The 19,742-nt window shown below is 45.2% G+C and overlaps 1 protein-coding gene across 16 annotated transcripts in view; it reads left to right on the forward strand.

The window, feature by feature from the left end:
* Nucleotides 1–338: 338 nt before the first annotated feature.
* Nucleotides 339–19,742, forward strand: part of FBRSL1 (fibrosin like 1) — a 544,157-nt gene continuing 524,753 nt past the window's right edge. For all 16 annotated transcript variants that reach the window (XM_063350636.1, XM_063350643.1, XM_063350651.1 and 13 more), the window contains exon 1: nucleotides 339–661. In XM_063350636.1, the coding sequence (XP_063206706.1) occupies nucleotides 365–661 (297 nt within the window). In that variant the 5' untranslated portion in view covers nucleotides 339–364. The remainder of the gene's footprint in view (nucleotides 662–19,742) is intronic.

Raw genomic sequence — 19,742 nt, forward strand, 5'->3', positions numbered from 1 at the left:
TTTTGTGTGTGTGTGTGCCGCTCGCCCCACCGCCACCCAGCCTTGCTCTGTGGATTATCATCGCCCTGGATCCGAGGGTCTGAACAGCAGGATTTTTTTCGTTGTTGTTGATTTTTTTATTATTATTATTATTTTTTAATTATTATTATTATTGTGTGTGTTTTTTTTTAAGGGCTCCGGGGTTTGGAGAGGGGAAGCGGTGAGTTGGAGGGGGGCGACTTTTCTCTCACCCCCCCTCCGCGCCCCCCCTCCCGCCCCCACACCACCACCACCCCCCCCGCGCTCGGCCCTTTTTTTTTTTTTTTAATTTTTAATTATTATTATTTTTAAATATTTTTTTTTTTAATTTACTACTTCTTCGGCGATGGATGGGAAAATCCGGCAGAGCCGGAGGTCGAGGTCGCAGCGGGACCGCGTGCGGCGGCGGGAGGCGGCGGCCCGCGACCCGCGGAACCAGAGCCCTTCCTCGGGCTCCGAGAAGGAGCCGAGCCCCGGCAAGGAGAACGGCGGCGGCCAGAACTGCACCGCCCCGCGGGGCCCGCCGCCCGCCGCCCGCGCCGCCCGGCCCCCGCGCCGCCGCCGCCGCGAGTCCAGCTCCCAGGAGGAGGACCTGATCGATGGCTTCGCCATAGCCAGCTTCAACACCCTGGAAGCGCTGGAGGTAAGAGAGGAGGGGGTGGGATGGGGAGGGGAGGTGGGGGGGGGCTGTTCCCTCCTGTGGAGCGAGAGGGGGAAGTAGGTGGAAAAAGGAGGAAAAAAAAAAACCCTAAAAATTTAGGGGGGAAAAAAAAAACCCCAAACCCCAACCAAACTGAAAAAGGAAGCGCGGCGCTTTCAGCCTGCTGAATTTTGCAAATAGCAATTAATGTGCATTAATCCTGGTGTCAGCCCGGAGGGAGCTTGGGGTGGCGAGCCAGCCCGGCTGCTGGCAACTTGTCGTCCCCCCCCAACCCGCCCCTTCACTTCCCCAGTCCCCCCCCTTCTCCCTCCGGCTGGCGTTAACTATCACTTAGGGCAAGTCAAATGTTTGTTTGGGGTTTTAATTGGCTGGCGGAGGGCTGCAAAATATTCCCGGCGTGTTGGGATGGTCCGGTATTGTGAATGGTGGAGCTTCCCCCTCCCGCCCTCCTTCCTCCCCCCCCCCACCCCCCCCCCGGCTCGGGGAGTTTGTGTTTGCATTGCCAAAATGTTACTTTATCTGTCTCCGGAGATTGTTAGCAAATGGCTAGTGTTTGACATTTTGTGGAAAAGAGATGTTTAAATGGATAATAATCCCTTGGTTGTAATTCCCATTTTTGAAGTAATTGAACAAATTCTTCATCTCGTGTTGACTGTACGTATTTTTCTGGTGTTAATAGGCTGGCAAAAAATATTGCTTGTCTAACTTATTACAAACAATATTTGCTGAGCAAATACCGCCTGCCTTGTCTGAGCTAAGTTAAGCAGAGCAGGAAATTTAATATTTTCAGAGGGGCATTGACAAACTAAGACTTTGGCTTTTGATTTTTGTTTTGTTTGTGTACGAGGGGAAGAAGTGAGTTGTCGAAAGAAAGCACCTAGCAAGTCGCTTGACGGGTGTAATAACTTGAATTCCTGGTAGACATGAGCAATCCTGGTGCCTTTGGCCACTGTCTTTGACACGCCATGGTAAAAATGTGGGCAAAGTTTTGGGTGCTCTCCCTGCTTCAGATTTCCTGTCACTCGTGTACCTATTGACCTGCCTCACAGCGATGAAGGCTTCTGTGCAGGCTAATGAATAATCTCAGACTTGCCCTGGGATCTCCGACATCTTTGGCGAGGGCTTTGAGGTCCCATTTTGTTTGTAGGCTTTGTGTCCCCCCCAGCTCACCCCCCTTGCCATGCAGGCCTCCCGGCTCTGGTAGCATTGTGGTTATTGGGAGTTCTTTGCCGATAGAACCAACTTCTCAAAGTCCCAAAGATGGTCCCATGGAGGCGGCAGCAATGGCCTTGGCCATCTACCCTGGTGTCAGGGCGATGAGACCTTTGCTTGGGGACCCTGGGCTTCCGCTCGGGAAGCGGGGGGACACTGAGCCTGGCCGTCCCCAAGCAGCACGAGGTGTGCAGGTGCCGGAGTGGTTTGTGTTTGCTTGGCCATGGCTGTTCTTTGGCCTTTCGCAGTATCGTTTGTGGGGTGTTGTCCTAACAGGAAAGCCAACTACTTTGTCTACGCAGATAATGAGTGAGCAATCCGCTTTCGTGCGCCTCTAAAACAAGCCATAGACCTGTCTGTACCTCCTTTTTTTTTTTTCTTGGGCATGTTCTTAGTCAAATATGCATCAGCAGATAGGTCCAATTAAACCTCCAAGTCTCTACCAAGCTGTCAGTGAAGAAAGTAAAATTCATCTTCCTGCAGAAATTTTCTACCATGATGAGCACATTATCAGGAAATAGAATTCAAATGATAGCGCAGTCCCTCCAGGGCTGATGGGGAAAACTCTGGGCTTTTCAAATGGGATAAGCCTTGTTATTGAATCAACCAAACCGTAACCTTGATAATAGCGCGCACGAGGATAGAAGGTGACCTTAAACTTATTCCACCCCAAAGTTATTTGTCTGTGGAAGCACTTCTGTTTTTTCTGTAAAAAAAAAAAAAAAAAAAAAAAAAAAAAAAAAATTTATAATAAATTATATACAAGTCTTTGCAAAACCGTCCCCTTTCAAACTCTTGCAAAACACATTGGTACCACCTGAAATTATTTGATTTCTACTATGCTTACCAGCACACAAGAGAATGCGTGCACCTCAGCATCTCGGGTGGTAGTTGGCACCTCGGAGGGAATAGCGTGAGCAGAATTCACCTGGTTCTTTCGGGTGAATGACTCGAGGTCAATGGAGAGCCCCGGTGATGGTGTGCCTTTCATAAATCCCGGAGACATTGGCAAGGAGAAAATACTCTGCCTTGTGTGGATTTTCCCATGCGGCGCTGCCTCTGACCACGGGTGATGTCTGGCAGATTTGACGCAGCAGCAAGGGAAGGGGATTATTTTAAGGCAAAACTACGTTAAAGCAACATATGTCCATGTAAATGACTGAGAGGGCAAGGTCATTTTGCATGGTGTGGAGCTGGGTTCTCTTGGTGAACTTGACTGCAACAGGTGGTTTTCTTCTGCTTCGCAGGAGATTGGTATTTCAGCGTGTATTTGTTTTTCAAGAGTGCTTAAAATCTGCTGTGATGATATTTTGAAAATAAATAAGAATTAAACCCCTCTGTGTTTGTGGGGGTGGGAGAGAAAGTGAGTACGCAGCCAAGGGACAGTACTGAACTAAGAAAGTCTGTTTTATTTAATTTCTAATCCTAAAAGGAGCTTTTGCTGCATATGTGGTAGTTTGTTGTGATCCTTCCTTGTGTTCTTCTTAGAGGTTTGTTTGTCACTTGATGTTGCAGTGATCTGTGATTATGTTTAATAGGCTAGCTAAGCTTTGGGCTTCCCCTTGGAAATTAAATTTCTCAACGGTTAGGCAGAACTTAATGGTAGAAGCATCTGGGAGAGGCAAGGTGGTTTTTTGTTTGTTTTTCTTTTTATCTCAAAATATTGTGAATTCCCCTTCCCCGCTGAGGAAAATTCTCACCACCGGTGTTCCTGTAAATAAAGCGTACTTTGTAGATAAATATATATATAGTTTTCCTTCATGTTGACCTGGGAGTATAAGCAGTTAAGGTTAATACTGAGGGATGGCTTTATGAAGTCTCCTTTAGCTCTTTGGTGGGAATCTTAAGCATTCTGGATTATGATTTAACTCATGTGGCAATGTTTCCTTCAGCAGTTGTCATCTGAAAATACTGCGTCTTGTTTCTGTGATACTCACTTGTGACTTAAGGATCCCACCATCTTTCATGTGAAGACAGATTTGATTACATGTGTGTGTATATATATATTTATTTTTTTTTAATTAAAGACAGGGGGGAAAAAAGCCCATAGACAAAGCAGCAGCAGCCTCTCTCTGTGTGTGAGAAGTTAAAACTTCCCCTTTCCCTTCCTTCCCCTGGATATTCTTGTCTAAATCCGGCTCCAGCACAGGTTACATGCAGCTGATGTGTGTGTAGTGGTGGTTTTGGTGTTTGTTTTTTTTAATACCCAGCCACTGAACACAACTTCGGAGTTAACAACCTGGAAACTTAGTTTGCCCTGACCTGCTGGCTTGGGTGGCTGCTGGGAAACTGGAGAAGGTGATGGTGCTGCCCAGGAGATGGTTCTTGTGCCGGGGGCGGGGGGCGGGGGGGGGGGGCGACAGAAGAGCTGGCAGGCTGAGAAACTGGGGGATTTCTTGCCACCTTCTGAAATGAATGGCATGTATGTGAGCATGTGTGTATATTCATTACATTCAGGCGAAGCTGCTAATTATTCTTGAAGGTGATTGGTGAATCAGAGCGAGAGAATCTAAATGAGTGAGTTGGTAGTTGAGGGCTCTCTCTGATCATAGCTGTTCCTTTCAAGTATGAAAAACAGCGCTAAAAGGGAACTTCATCAGAATGTTAATGAATGCGATCTTTGAGAGCAATTGTTCTCCCAAAGTAGTTGTAAAGACAAGGGGTTGTGTTTTCTTTTTGGCTGTTGTTTATCATTTTTACAGATTCCAGCAACGCTTTGGAACGCCGTATGGAAATTTTAACTTTCCTGGTGTGCGTGCATATGGGTTTTTTTTTAGGAATGTTTAACCTATTTATAGAATCGCGTGGAGAAACCTGCTCGCAAACGCGTGTGGAGCGAGGTGTTGTGCAGAAGCAGATCCCTGCTGAGAAGAGGCAGACCTGGGCTCTGGTGGTGAGGTGGTTGGTGCTACAAAACTGGGCTGCATCTGGTCGCAGAGGCGAAGGAGATGAGCGCTTTCCCCGCTCTTGCTTTTGTTCCTATCCGGGGGTCCGGCAGCGCTGAGTCGCAGTCCCTTCTCTGCTCTTCGCACTCGGGGTGTAGCAGAGTTTAGAAAGCCTGACGGTGATAGACTTCTGGACACAATCCATAAGTTCTCCAGCTGTTATCTTGATAAGGCTGTTTTCACATGTGTGTTGTACACTGTGCTGTTGCTGTTGCTCTGATCTCGCATTGATAAGAAAACCAGTGTATTTAACTGCAGCTTCCTGTTCCAAAGGTTCTGTGCTAGTTCCACTGACCTAGCTATGTAACTTCTCATTTATCATCGTATCTCTGTATGTGTACTTTGCAGCTCAGTTTTTTTCCGTAGCTAGTCTTATGTTTTAAAGCAGGTTTCTAGATTTTTAAGAATTTTTCCCTTCTGCTTAATTGTCAAGTGATGGTGTATCAAGTTAGTGTATCTGATGGCCGGTTATTCCTTTAAAAAAGCGATTTTAACCTCAGGAAAGCTAATGATTTTCTGGATGGTGCTTTAAAGGCTCTAAATGCCTTTTGGTTTTCCCGAAAGCTTGTTAGTCTCCATTGATTTGTTCTCCTGGCTGTTGATGTTTTGGCATCTTGTCTGAAGCAGGTACTTAAGGTATTTTTGTCCTTGTTAAGGAATAAGAGGTGGTTAATGGCAGAGCTAAAAGACCGGGGAGCTGGAGATGTATCTGCTCGGTCGCCCAGGAACCAAGGGGAGCTCGGTGCCCGCAAACCGCCGGCAGGGATGAGGAGGGATCCAGCTCTTCTGGAGGAGCCGGAGTTCTTTACCTCACCAGTGCCTTGCCCAAATAGTAGATGATACTGTATCCACATTAATGTTTGCTTGCAGTGGTGCGTTTAACTTCTTGTCTAGTAAGTACTGAAAACTTTACTGCCCTCCCAGTGGGCTAATGAGATGCGCTTTTTATTGTTTATCTCAATTATTTCACAGAACACAGTGTTACTTTCTGTGAAAGTAAGAGTGAACAAGGTAGGGTGAGACCAGCCTGGCGAATTTCACTTTGTTTCTGTGATAGATTCCTGCTTGCTCTGCAGAAGGGCTGATGTACTATCACACAACTGTACCTCTTTCATATGCGTACAGAGAACACAGTACCCGGGCTGGAGACAGTTACACTGATATAAAGCTTTTGGGGTGGTGTTTGTGTGTGTGTGTGTTTTTTTTTTTTTGTTTTGTATCCTCCTGTTTTCTGTTTCTTGGTGCGAGGTGTTGAATTCCCCAGGCTGCTCCCCCCGACATCAGGCTTAACTGGACCTGGGGGGCTTTGCATGCGTATAGATCCTAAACCTCTGTGGGGAAAATGCTACCAAAATGTGCTTATTGCTCCGGCTTCTCTGGCATCAGGTCTTTGTCCTGGTGCTACGAGTCACGGGGAACATCCTGCAGCCAGTGCCTGAGAGCGAACACTATCAGCAGAACTGAAACACTCTGTCCTTCTCCATGCAATAATTTTTTTTTTTTTAAATAAAGAGTTGAAATACAGTACGTAGGACGTGTGTCTTGGTATCAGCTGTATGTGAACATCCAGCTGTAAGTGAGAACAATTTCCAATTCACTGCACTTTAATGCCTCCAGTTTATCACAGTAAAGGTATAAAAGAGTTTTATGTAGGTGAAGTGGCTCTTGCTGTTTAAATATCTTCTGGCTCCGCGGCATTCAGCGCAGCAGGGGCTATGACCGCTTCAGCCGTGCTCCTCACATGGAGAAGAGAGTCAGAGCACTGTTTTACCAGCCCTGCTCCATCTCCTTGAGAAACAGGCTTTTTTCCAAAACTAGCAAAGAATACTGTTCAGGTGCTTAAAGGAGAATCAGTCTTTGTTATTAATTGAAAATGTTTAATGTGGAGGAGAGGGTTAAACGGCTCCTGAGCTGCCTAGGCAAAAACCTGTATTTAGTTGTCGGTCCAGTTCCTCTGGTGTGAGGAATTGTGAAAGCTGGGCAGGAGGGAACAGCCTGGCTCTCCCAGCCAGGCCAGCACATGTGTTGTGTCGAGCCCTAATGACAGGCAAATGGGTGCATGTCTTTTTTTTTTTTTTTTTTTTTTGTAGCTTAATTATTTTGCACTGAGTGACTGGATCTGAAGTTCAGAAATACCTGGTGAGAAGGAGCGCAGGGGCAGCTATGTACTTGCGTGATGCAAGACGAATGGAGAGCGTTTCCTTTGTAGTTCTGTCTTGCTTCGAGCCAAAAAGGGACTAAACTTGAACAAAAGTTGCATCTGCAAGGTCAGTGGTTGGCATGGATAAGGGGATTGAAGGGATCAAAATGATTTCCCTGCACTACTGGCTGCAAAACATGGGCTTATGGCACCATTCCTGTCTCTCCCTTTGTGCTCAGAGCAAAGCTTTTTTAATCTCGCACTGACTATCTATAGTGGTGCCACACAAACGTGGCAATTTGAAGCTAAATGTTCTATTTTGGGGACTGCTGGGCACTGTCGGCAGGCCGGGGGAGCTGCGCAAATCCTGCCTTACTGTCTTCTCAACGGGTTGTGATAGGGAGGTATTCAGAAAAGACATACATATATACACATGGGGTGTACTGTAGTCTAAACGTGATGTTTATAGTGTTGGCGGTTGGATACCATCACATTATCATCTTCTCCAACAGATGTTCTTTCTAGCTTTGTAAAAATACAGCTGTAATTGTTTGGTGAGTTCCCCCCCCAATTTTAAATATAGATTGATTTACTCTGCTGCTGGCATATCCCTGATCTAGCCTGTACTTAGTGAGGAGAGACTTAGGTTAGGAGGAAACGTCCAGCCCGAGTTGGGAAACAAATGATCATTTTTGGGCTTCTGGCTATTCAGCGGCTCTGGCGCCCTGACAGACACCAAGGTCATTTCTGTAACCTCTCCTCTTGGCGAGCGAGGCCGTCGTTTCTTTCCTGGTGGCTCCTATTTCTACAGAGGAGCTAAAACCCCAAAGAATTTTAAGGGAAGCAATGTCTCGAACCTTACAATGACATCAAGTGCCTCAGCTAATAAATGTATTATTGCTGTTGGGTTTTTTTTTTGGTGGATCATAAACGTCTCTTGCAGTGCTGTCGAAGAGGATGTGCAGCCTCTTTATTCCACTTAGCCTGAGCACATACTTGCACTCAGGGGGAGCGAGGCTCAAGATAGTATGCGGCAGAGATGTTTATGGAATCAGTCAAACTTGATATAAAATAATTATGGTGTTTTGACAGCTTGTTAATAACTTGCAACCATTGGAAGAAAAGGACTTACGGAGTTCTTGGTCCTTGGTGGAACCTTGGCATTTCTTTCAGATTGTAAAATTAAAGAAAAAATGTGAAAGCCATTAAAATAGTTGGACGTGGTGCCTGGGAAAAATGATGGGCTGCTTAATTGAAAAAATGCTTCATTCCGGTTGCAGTTCATTGCAGTTCAGTTCTTCCCGCTTCCCTGTATCCATAAGGGGGAAGGAAGAGGGCTGATGCCCCCAAAATCTGTCTAGGAGAGGGGTTTGGGTGTCACTCGGCTCTTCATCTTATCTGTGAATGAAGTGGAAGGAAATCCTAGCGAGTATTAGACATGAGAGAAAAGTCTTGTCACCTGTAATGACTAAAATCCCCTGAAGTGTTGCCAGCGTGTACTTTAGGAATCATATAATTATATGATTATTGAAAGAGACATAAAAGACCTCATGGCAAAAACCTTAGAAAGGGGGAGGGAGGGAATCTGTATGCAAATGAAGATACACAGAATTTGCTGTCTCTCTTTTCTAGTTATTTTTCAGCCCAAAGCTCAGTAATTGCTTTTATGGGGATTACTTAATAAAACTGGGGCATGCAAAGGAGGGAGAAAATTGTTTATGCCGCGTCACAGGGCTGGCTTGCAATCCTACAGAGTTGGAGTAAAAATGGATTTTTAAAAGTAAAACTGCAAAGTGGGTTTTCTGCTAACGGAAAATAGCTATTTGTTGTAATGTTATCCTACAATAAAAGTGTTTTGTGGTCTGGCGGTTAGCAGAGGGGTCCGGAAGTCGAGATAACGGGGTTTTCTTCTGACTCCGCCACAAGTTTCCTCTCTGAGCTCCAGGCAAGTCCTTTCGTCGCTGCCTGCCTCACCTCGGCCACCAGTGCCATTGCTGGGGTACCCGAGGGGAGGCTGGATTTGCCTCTCAGGGAAACTGGTGTCATCCCTCTGGCTTGAGGGAACTGTCTCTCGTCTTCCAGCCCTGGTATGTGTGACTTGGAGCGCGGGCTGTGTTTGTGCGGGAGGTGATGGGAGAGCCTCGGAGGAAGGAGCTGCTGACGCTGTCGGTGCTCGGGAGCTGTGGCGGTCATCCCTATTGCTGTGTTATGGGGTGGGGATGTGCTTGTCCGTGGTCGGGTGCTCCCAGGGATGGGTTTTGTGTGGGTGTGAGCACAGCAGGGTGCGGCGCTGCTCATGGGTGTGTGGTGGGTGTTATAATGGGGAGCGGGTACATGCATCGGTGGCCGCTGGCCTCGCTGGTCACTTGGGTAGCTCGCAGCCAAAGGGGAAATCTGCCTGTGTGAGCTGCTAGTGGCGTGTTTCCCCTCTGCCCCACCTCCAGTTCATGTCTGGTGTGTGTCTCTGACCTGGCATGTACGGGCCAGCGTGATGCCCTATGGAGCATCCTTGGCTCTGGGTACTGCTGCAAAGGTCAGCTTAGTGTGAGATTTTCCCCAGCTTTAGTTCTCTGTCTCGTCTTAGAGTTAATATCCAGGCCTTGATTTAGGGCTTCTGAAGTTCTCCTAGGCTTCCTCGGGCCTTACTGATGCTCTGGATTTATAATCTTGTTTCCCATAGAAGCACTCATTCATGCATGTACTAGGGAACTCTCCTGATGCAGAACAGACCCATATCTCAAGAGAGGTTTTGTTGCAAGATAGGCAAAAACCTCCTTCCTTTTTTCTCAGAGTTAACTAAAGCACTTGGTGCATTTAAAAAAAAGAAAAAAAACCTCCACTGTACTGCTGTTAGTGTCGAGTTACTGAATATTTTGCAAGATCTCTCCAGGAAAAAAGAATACCATTTACTCTGGTATTCCAGTTTGAAGCTAAATAGTACCAAGTTGTGATATGCGTTTGTTAATGTGATTTTTAGCTGAAAATGACAATGGTTTTCCAACCAGATGGATTCTATAACTCGCCTGCTATCAGCTCATCCATCAAACTCTGCAGACGTCTGTTCGTTCATTATAATGTGTACATGGTAATGTTGTTGATTACATCAAACAAACTGATAACCCTGTTCAAGCCCTATCAATGCTCTCGGGGAAGCCCCTGCCGTGTGTTTGGCGGGGAGGGAGGGTGTGTTTGCAGGCTGGCCCTGCAGGTACGAGGTGGGAGCTTGGAGTTGAGCTACCTTCTCAGCTCCTTTCCATTGCTATGGAGATGGCCACATCTGCGGGGTCGCTGTAACTTGTGTGGAGAGAACCATTTTGAGACGACTTTGATACAGGCGCTGCAGTTTCCGATGTTGTTTGTATCGGGAGGAGGGTTAATGAAACAGAAACGAGAGCCTCTGGGCTGCACATGGGCTGTAACTTGATTTTGTACAGCTCATGACTTTTCTTCCACATCATTGGATGACACTCAGGCACATAGGGTATGTGACTTAGAAATTAAAATTTTATCTGTGTCTGGGCAAAAGTGCTTGCAGGGCTTGAGCAGAAGAAGATTCCCATGCTTGTTATGAAGTCATCTGTACAAGTTTTCGGGTTTTGCAAGAAAAGATGATCTTTTTAGCAGCTGTTGGATGGGAGGTTGTGTAGGGCCTTGTGTCAAACCTGGTTGCCTCAGTTAGAAAATGAGCTTTTGCTTTGGCAGGTGTGGGACGTGCCACTTCCAAACCAGAGGTTATGAACTGCTCTAAAGGGTGGGGGGCCTGTGTAAACTGATGTAAACTCCCAGGTGGTACCTCAGATAAAACTACTCCATGTAGTTTGTTTTCTTGATAGGTTCCCAAGAATTATTTCTGAAGTTGGTCTTTTTAAAAAAAAAAAAAAAAAAAAAAAAAAAAAAAACCCAAAACAACAAACAACCAAAAAACCACAACAAACTGTTTACACAAGCTGTTCCCAGACAGAGCATCTTTGGTTTCTTAGCTTTGGCCACATTGTGTCCGGAGAAATCCATGGCTGTGAAGTCTCCGAGCGCATTGCCTGGTGTTCCTCGCCCTGGGAGAAGCTCGGCCTTGTCATTGCTGGGCTCGTGAAGTTCCTGGTCTCCAGGCACATGCTGCTCCAGTGCTGCAGCTCCGAGGCAAGCCGTGCTACTGGGTTTTAAGATCTTAAGTTTATTTCTCTTTATCATTGAAGCCTAGTATGTTGCTCGGCTGAAGCAGGCGTGCGTGGGTTTCCAGGGGAGGGTGTTCCAGCCCGCCCCTTGGACAGCAGCGAGGTCTCTGCTGGTTTCCTCATCACCGTTTCCTGGTCAAAATATATCAGTGGATTTTCTTTACCACTGCCAAAATAAATGCTGCTGACAATCCAGGGCCAGGACTGTCATCATCGTCGGGTTACTGAGTTTCTGCCTGAAGGTCAGCTAGCTGTGACTGTTACTAAATAGCTGTTTGCTGATGTGTTTGTGGTCCGCACTCATACACCGTTACTGGTTGCCTGCCTTCAGTGTAGTGCTTGGCATGAAGATATGTGGCTCAGACAGGGGCATGTTTTATGATACTTCTCTGTAACTTTCTTTGTAAGGTCGGTACAACCTGTAAGGTTATTAATTTGACCTCCGTAAGGACTGGATGTAAGTTGCTGGCATTTATATCTGTGTTAAGTACAATGTGCTGTTCATCTATAATCAGGTTATTTGGTTTATTTAATGGTTTGTGTGTATTGCCGGAGAGATTGGTCCTTTCTTTTTAACACTTATATAGCAATTGGCAGATTTTACTTCCACCGCTTGCTGTGGTCGCTTGGAGATGAGAGATCTGTGCTCTGTACCAGCAGGACCAAGAGACAACCCGTTTGTGCCAGGTGGTGTTGGGAAATGACAACAAGTTGCAATAAAATGGATAAACCCAAACTTCTGTCTCAGACTTCAGCCCAGCTGGGGGTGTCAGATCCAGGCTGAATGGGAAGAGGCGGCAGACCCCATTGGGAGGCTGCTGGTGGGCTGTGTGGCCACGGGGCTGGGGACAGAGGGGTCGGTCTGTCCCCCTGGATGTGTCACCGGGGGCTGGGTGGGCATCTGCCTCCCCAGCATGCCTGTCCTCCAGCGGCGAGGTGGCCGGCAGCTGGGGAGGGTCTTGTGAAGCGTGGTGAGATGCTGTAACGCATTGAGGCTGGGGAGTGGGCAGCTTCTGGCCATGTGTTTCCTGAAAGTAAGTAAAGCCTGCCGTCACTTGGGGGTTTTCTCAGTTTGATTTTTGTGTAAGTCTGATTTTCCTGCTAATTAGCAGCAGGTGAATTTTCACTGTTTCAGTGTGCGTACCTGGGCAAAAAGGAGCAGGTACCAACGAGGGGGAATAGATTTTTGTCTCAAGCGATAGATGAATTCTTCTTTCTTTTACATCTCTCTCCTTTTGTGCATGTGTGTGTTAAAATTCCCATTCCCTGTTTATAAATGTTTAGCAGATGAAGTCACTGGTGTTTTTCCTGGTATTACCTTTCTGATGTTCAGAACATAAGCAAAATGTGATTCTTTGCTCAGTCTCTGCTGAATACTGGAGGAATAATGAGTCTGTGCCTAGAGCATAAACCCAGACGCAAAAACCATGCCAATAAGAATACAGACCTGGGCGGGGGGAGGGGGGGAATACAAAGTGTAGCTTATTTTACCAATTCTACTGGAGCATCCTTGTGCATATTTGGGGGTTGGGAAGGGGTTAATCATGGTGTCAGACTGGCCTTTCGGGTGGCAGGGAGCAGAATGGGATCATGGGGGTGTCCCTTCCTCCATGGTGGAGAGATGCGCTGGGGAGGTGGCAGCTTGTAGCAGCGCAGTGTCACCTGTGTGGTTCTGGAAGCAGCGCTGGAAGGGAAAAAAATAAATAAATCAGCTGGCTTTGTGTCTTCATGGTGATCAAGCCTCTTCGAACAGAGTAATGCAATGCATTCCTGATGCTGGTGAAAGGAACAGAGATAGGCTGGGGGTTTTCCTGACCGGTGAATCGACATCCCGTTGCTTGTGCTTCCCAGGCAGCTGCCGAACTAGAAACATTCGAATGTATTTTTGCTGCAGACACCTTTCAAGAAGGTCAGAATTTGGGTTGCAGCTGAATTATAAAGTAAAACCTTTGCAGTGATGTACACAAATATTTTATTTTCTTTCTAGACTTTTTAGTCCTTCTAATAATAGGTTGACAAGCTTTAAAGATGAATGAACTTTAAATATCATCTGTGTTTAACAGCACTTAATCTGTCTGTTTTCTATTCTGTTCAGCCTGAGCAAAGGAATAGCGTTGTGTTCTCTTTAGACTATGGTCATAGAAATGGTTTGTCTCTATTTTTAAATCAAGAATGACAACTTGGGTGCCTAATTACTTAGTGCTACTCCTTTTAATGTTGAAAGTTCATCCTTTGCCCCCACTCTTCTTAATGTAGATTTTTCTAAACAGCACCTAAAAAAATTTGTGTCTAAAAGACCTAATTAGTGTTGATATTTCAGTATCTGGGCTTTTTTTAATAGGGCACCTGGGTATCAGCGCTAAACGTGAAGAAAATTGAACCTATACCCAAAGTGAATACGTGTATTTTTAATTGCGGGTGGGGGAAGAAACAACCCTGAAACTTCAGACTGAATTATTTGTTGGTGTGGTGCTTGCCCTGTGTTCCGTGTGGCCCATGGAGGGAAGGGGGAAAATGGCATTTAATTAGTGCTTAAGTAATGCCTTACTCACTTAGCTTTATGATTTTAGAAAAATCTTCCTAGGCAAACACATCCTGGCTGGGGCAGATATCTGTTTGGTGGATATTATTTTAAGTCTGATACAGCATTGTTCACACCTTCTTGGAATGTAATACGGGAATAAACGGGAAACCCAATCTCCTTAGCATCGCATGTCGCGCAGACGGGCCGTGCTCCGACACAGGGATTTATTTCATGCATGGTGGCCTAGACACGAAACAAATGTGCAGAAAAGGGAGTTATGTAAAAGTGAAAGTGACAATTATGCAAACATTCCAGTTGAGGAAGAAGTAAATTCTTCCCTCTTTCCATGTGCTCGGCTTCAGAGCTCACGAGCAGCCTGGTGTGCTGTGTGTGTTTGTATCTGTCCTATCTCTCATCTCAGCTGCTGCTTGTTTCATTTTCTTTCTTTCTTTTTTTTTTTTTTGACCTTATTTTCCCTTTTGTTCCATGGAGTCATTCAATCTTTGTACTGCCGGGTTTGTTTACCTTGCCAGAGAAAACGTTAGCACCCTTCCATTTAGGAGCCCCGGGCTGCTGTCCTCGGCCCCTTGCAGCACAGCACCATGTCCTTTGGGGCTGGCAACATGGTGGCTGATGGGGTCCAAACCCCTTTATTCAATTTTTTAAATTTTTTTTTTTAAAGGGTGGGGAAACTGGTGAGAGAAGAAACGAGCTGTGAAAATGGCTCTGTATTTAGACAGACACCCGTTTGCGAAGTTAAACAACTTGATTTTCCATACTGCTTGGTAATTCCCACGCTTGCAGAAATAGGGAGAAGGAACTGGGGCTGTGACCACTTTTAATCTGACAGAAGTATGTGTTTTTGCTGAAGGGGATGGTCCTTTCCTGCCCTGGCTGCTTGTCCCGATTCCCTTCCTTGTGCCAGTGCTAGCACTTATGCTGCCAGGAAAACTGATTCCCTGGTTCCCTAGTCTGGCTCGCTGCTCGGCTGTGCGAATGCCCTTCGATGCAGGGGAGAGGGGGCTGCCGAGCAGATCCCTATGGAGTAAGGAAACCCTGCAAATATGGCCTGAGCCATTGTAGCAGGGTAATCGCTGCATGTTCTTTCCGTGTTTTAGGTCGTCTTCCAAGTCCACTGAAATGGATGATGTAAAATGGTGATGGTGCTGGAATGACTCTTTTGAGCTTGTGAAGTTGGGATGATTTGGTCAAATATGGGGAAGTGGGGAATGACTGAGGGTAGAAAGGATTATTTGGGAAGCTAAAACCTCACTGGCAATTTAATTGCTCTGAAACCCCAGTTTCTACCTTGTTTTCGCTGATTAGTTTCAATGTGACAGGGAGAAAGAAGAGACAAGCTTTTGTTTGCACTTGGTTGGGTGCTTGGAGTGGCTGAGGTATCCAACCCTATTGATGGCAGAGGGTTAAAGGTAGTTCAGTCTGTAAATGGTCTCTGTAGCTCATTTTACACAAGAATGCTTTCTTTTTAGCCTTCTGTTCTTTTTTCTCCTTTCTTTCCAAACTGTTTCCTGTGCCTGTGTTGTATGAAGGAGAAGCCCGTATTAGATATTAAATCCAGAGAGTGGGGGAAGAAGCAGCTCTTCTCATCAGTGTCGTTTTTCCCTGCTGTAATCCCACGGAGGGATTGAAGAAAGTGTCGGGAGGATAAGATCAGCGTTGGAGCCCAGCTGAACGCTGTCTCTGTGGCTGAAAATGGTTTTAATGGAGGCTGGTTCTGTGGGGAGGGTGAGAAAATTGCACGTAAATTGTGCAAATTTATAAATAAAAAGCATTTAATTGCATTAAAAGAGGGGGAGGGATCCTCTTGTGTGCACGTCAGAGACTTCAGTGAGCATAAGTAACCTCTGTGGCACAGTAGTCATTGACCTTGTCAAATCATGCCATTGGAGGTCATGTGTGGTGAAGTGCGTTGCCACAGGGGATTAGCACATCTGGGCAGAGGGTTTTACATCTGAGCGTGCATGCCAAATCCCATCTCCAGCAGCGCATATGGATTCATCAGAAAACACAAGGAGAGAGAAGATGGGAAAGCACCTGCCAGAAAATGTATGGGAGAAACCTGGAGCCGGGGGCTGTCTTAACCAACTGTCCCTTCCCCTGGAGCTGGGGTCATGCCCTGGACTCCCAGCTCCAACAAGAAGATGGATTTGAAATTTAACTGTAAGAAACTTGCAAGTTTCCCTCGGTAATCTCATAATTAGGTAGGCTTGGACACAGGACTGTCGTCTTGCCCTGATTTCCCCTATAGTTTCACATGTACAAACATTCTTTTACATCCTGCCCGCAGCTGTTGGTTTGGTATGAGCAGGTACAGCTTGGGGCAGGTGGGAGGCTGATGTGCTTATGTACTTTTTAAGGTCAAATACTTGCATTTTGGGCTGAAAATACGAATAGAAGATGATGATTTGTTATAAATCTCAGTAGATAAGAAATGAGATGACAGTGGTATATTGACTCCTATATAGGATTTAACACTTACTGTCTAGATTAATGAAGATACCAGGCCCATTTCACAGATAGGAATGCCTGAAGCGCAGGGAAAATGAGTAATTATTAGCAACTGATCCATTTGCTCTGTGCCTAGAAGGGAGAATACTCATGGCTTTAACTTCCCTGCTTTATTGAAGTGTTTAACAGAAAGCTTGCTGGTGTGGCATCCTTGAAGTGTGAGGTTTTTATACAGACCTGTTCTGCTTTGCCTCCTGTATTCTTCTGCAATTCTGCCTTAGTTGATTTAATTTCATATCCCACAAAGGCGGCATTAAAAGAAAATTATCAATACTTCCAGCAGGAAAATAGTTGGCATCTCAGTAGGTAAAGTGGTGTTAAAGTTGAAGCTAGCCAGTCTTTGTGTTTGCCAATAAGGGAAATAATGTCATTTCATTGCCTCCTGGGTGAAGGGAGAAATGACAAACACTTTGCTCGTGCCGTAGTTGTGGGGACCTGGAATGAAGCTGGTTGTACTTACTAACAGACAAAATGGGTTTTTAAATGGGTGATGGGTTTTCATGCTTGTGCTAAAATTTTGCTAGGCAGGAAAACATGAGTTCTGCGAGTTATGATTTTTAGAAAGTACTGTTTGAATAGCATCAGAAAAATGATGCTGAAGGCTGGTTGTTGAAGGTACTCTGTTTAGGAGAGAGTACCTGTCCTGACGGATGGTTGGGCTCACAAGTGGCGTTGGTGACACACAGCAGAGATGGAACCCATGCTGGGGTTTTCAGTGCTGGTGGCCTCTAAGGCTTCTTCAGAGGATACAGAGTTCCCTACGAAGACGTGTTTAAGACTGCAGGGAATAGGTGTGTTTTTCATACCCACCTTCAGAAGTTGTCCCTTGACTTCCTGCAGGGACTGTGGTGCACAGATGAGAGTTTGGACATGAGTCGCGGCAGTGGTGAAGCCCTGACGGAGCCCGTGTTCTCCTGCATCCCACTTCGTTACAGTACTTACCGTATTGCATCCGAAATACTAGGTTGGACTTGGAGAATTCAGTGGCGCAATTATGAAGTGGATGAAAAAAACACTTATGTGGTGGCTGTGATAGATTAGTCATTTTGTACCTCCAAATAGCCAATTATTCCTCTGACTGGCTTTTATCCGACCAATTTGCATGTGCAGTCATGGTAACTGGTTTGCAGATCAGGGGCAGAATTTCACGTGGATCTGATGTTGCGTTTTGGTCTTGTATGCTTGGAAGCAAAACTCACGGACAAGGGATTCACTGTAACCAATTAACCATTAGCTGTTTTGTATTTTTGCACTTTCAAAGCCTTTTCACACTCGAAGGAAACAAGATGGCTCACTTTTATTGTAGTCTTTTTTTTTTTTTTAATATCTGACAGGCCGATGTAAAGTGGTCCCAGCTCTGTAGAAGCTGCAGCACAGATTTCATTTGTATTGGCGTTCTCGGCTGCGTAGTTTGAGAACACATTGTTCGAGGGCTGGGAACTCGGTGGAGCTGCAGTGTATTTCAGAAGAGATATGAAAGGCGGGGGGGGGTGGAAGAGCTGGAGGAAAGAAGGAAAAATAAACTGAAGCAGCATGGAGTGACCAAGGGTGAAATCCTGCCTCCCTGAAGCCAGCGTCAAAACTCTGTCTTCCCTGGCGCCGGGTTTCCATGTCTGCGCTCTGATTTTGATCTTAACTCCACTGGTGTGCTGAAAATTAACAAAATGGTAATAGATTTAATATTGCACACCTAGAGAGCAAAGTGAAATCTTAATTTGAAGAATATTAATTATTCAGGTAGCTGAATTTTGCTAGTGGGTTAAATGTAAGCTCTGTTTCTATCAGGGATTTTTGTCAATTTAGCGTGCTGTGGACTTTGTAGAATCTCTGATACGAACAGTCTTTGAAGTGAAGAAATGGTCTAAAATATTTGCCAACAGCCAGCTAGCATTTTAAAAGCTTCATTTGCTTCAAATAAGCAAGTCTTTTTTTAAAAACAAACAAACAAAAACTGGTATGAAAGTGCAAGAATAACAAGTTACTTTTTAAAAAGCCTTTGTTTTGTTTTTTTTTTTTTTCATATGGGCTCCAGCAAGTCAGCTGTAGTTACCTTGGTCTCCAGCGCTGCTGAAGACAAATTAAGCTAATAAAACAGTATCTCGCAACATCATAGCAAATAAATTAGCTAATCTGTATGCAAGTTTCTTGCTATGCCAAATGTAAACTGCTTAAGCATTTCCTCTTTTGATGAGAGGTAGAGGTTTTCATAAACGTCACCTTTTCAAGGGTCTGTAAAACAATGCCGTGTCAAGAATTGAGCAGTCTTCTGCTGGGTTCATGGAATAAAGATTGTAGGGTGAGAAGTATTTTAAGGAAATGATGCATTTATTTTCTCCTAAGTGACAGCATAATATTAAATTTATAATAAGTATGTACGTGAGAAGGCGGGTTCCAGGGAGGTGGTTGTATCCACCTGCCTTCCCGTGGCATTGCCCAACTCCATCGGTGGCTGGAGGAGTTTCTTGTTTTGCATCATACATGAGCTATAACAAAGTGTGTGTGCATGCACACGCATGCATGAGCACAGGTGTTTTCTTTCTTCCATGCACTTACAACAGTTGGGTCTGTTTTAGGTTTCTTGTAAGCTCCTGTTTGTTCCTCTGCCTGTTCTTTTGGGACTGACCTCTGAGGGCACCGTACACTTTTTGACCAGAGCAGCACCTCTGAAGTCTCCTGGTCTTGCATAAAACCTACTGTTCAAATAATTACAGGTGCACAAGAACCTAGTTTTAAGTTCTCTGAGCTGTTTAAACTTGCGAGGCTTTTCATGTCCTGCTTATTGAACATAACTGTGTAAGTTTTATTAAAACTGGGGGTCAAATTTAATTTTTGCAAATACTTTTCTCTGCAGTAGCTGCTCAAGAGCCCCTCCAAAGTGGTTACAGCATGGCTTGGGGCAGGGCTGGAAGAAATCAGAGTTGAAAATTGGGACATGTCACTTTTTTCCCTGTCTAGATAAGTTATTTAATCTCTGTCCCTCTGTTCTTCTGTAAAACAAGGATAACTTATCTCAGAGTACTTCTACTGCTTAGTAGTTGTAAAGCCGGCATGCAGGATCTTTTTGATAGGAAGTACATTAAGATTAAAGTACATGGTGTTTTCTTCTGAAGAGTTTGAGGATGAAATTTATAGGCAACCGTAAGCTGTGTGTTTGTTTATGATAAAATTGGGAGATGAAGTATAAAGGAACAGACACTGGTACTGGCCGTGTAACTTGCAGCTTTACATTACAAACAGGCTCTTGTTCGTGGTGATAAAGGCAAGAAATCCACTGTATTCTACTAACTACAAATAGCTACATGGGGTAGAGCTTTTCAGTCTGTAAAAATGAGCTTTTTCTCATTCTCAAATCAATCTCAGCTGTTTCCGTTAAAAGGCCCTTCTCTCCACCTGTTCGGTAACTGTGAATTTTTGCTACTGTAAGAGTGAAAAGCATCTTTTGCTGCTGAACATCTTTCGGCTGTCGCTCTTCTCTCCTCCCCCAACTTCTTCTATGTTCTCAGGATTTAGTTTGTGAAATTTTCCTTCTCCTTGGGTGCTG

The sequence above is a fragment of the Chroicocephalus ridibundus genome, chromosome 13 (genome assembly GCF_963924245.1).
Source record: "Chroicocephalus ridibundus chromosome 13, bChrRid1.1, whole genome shotgun sequence".
NCBI classification, from domain to species: domain Eukaryota; kingdom Metazoa; phylum Chordata; class Aves; order Charadriiformes; family Laridae; genus Chroicocephalus; species Chroicocephalus ridibundus.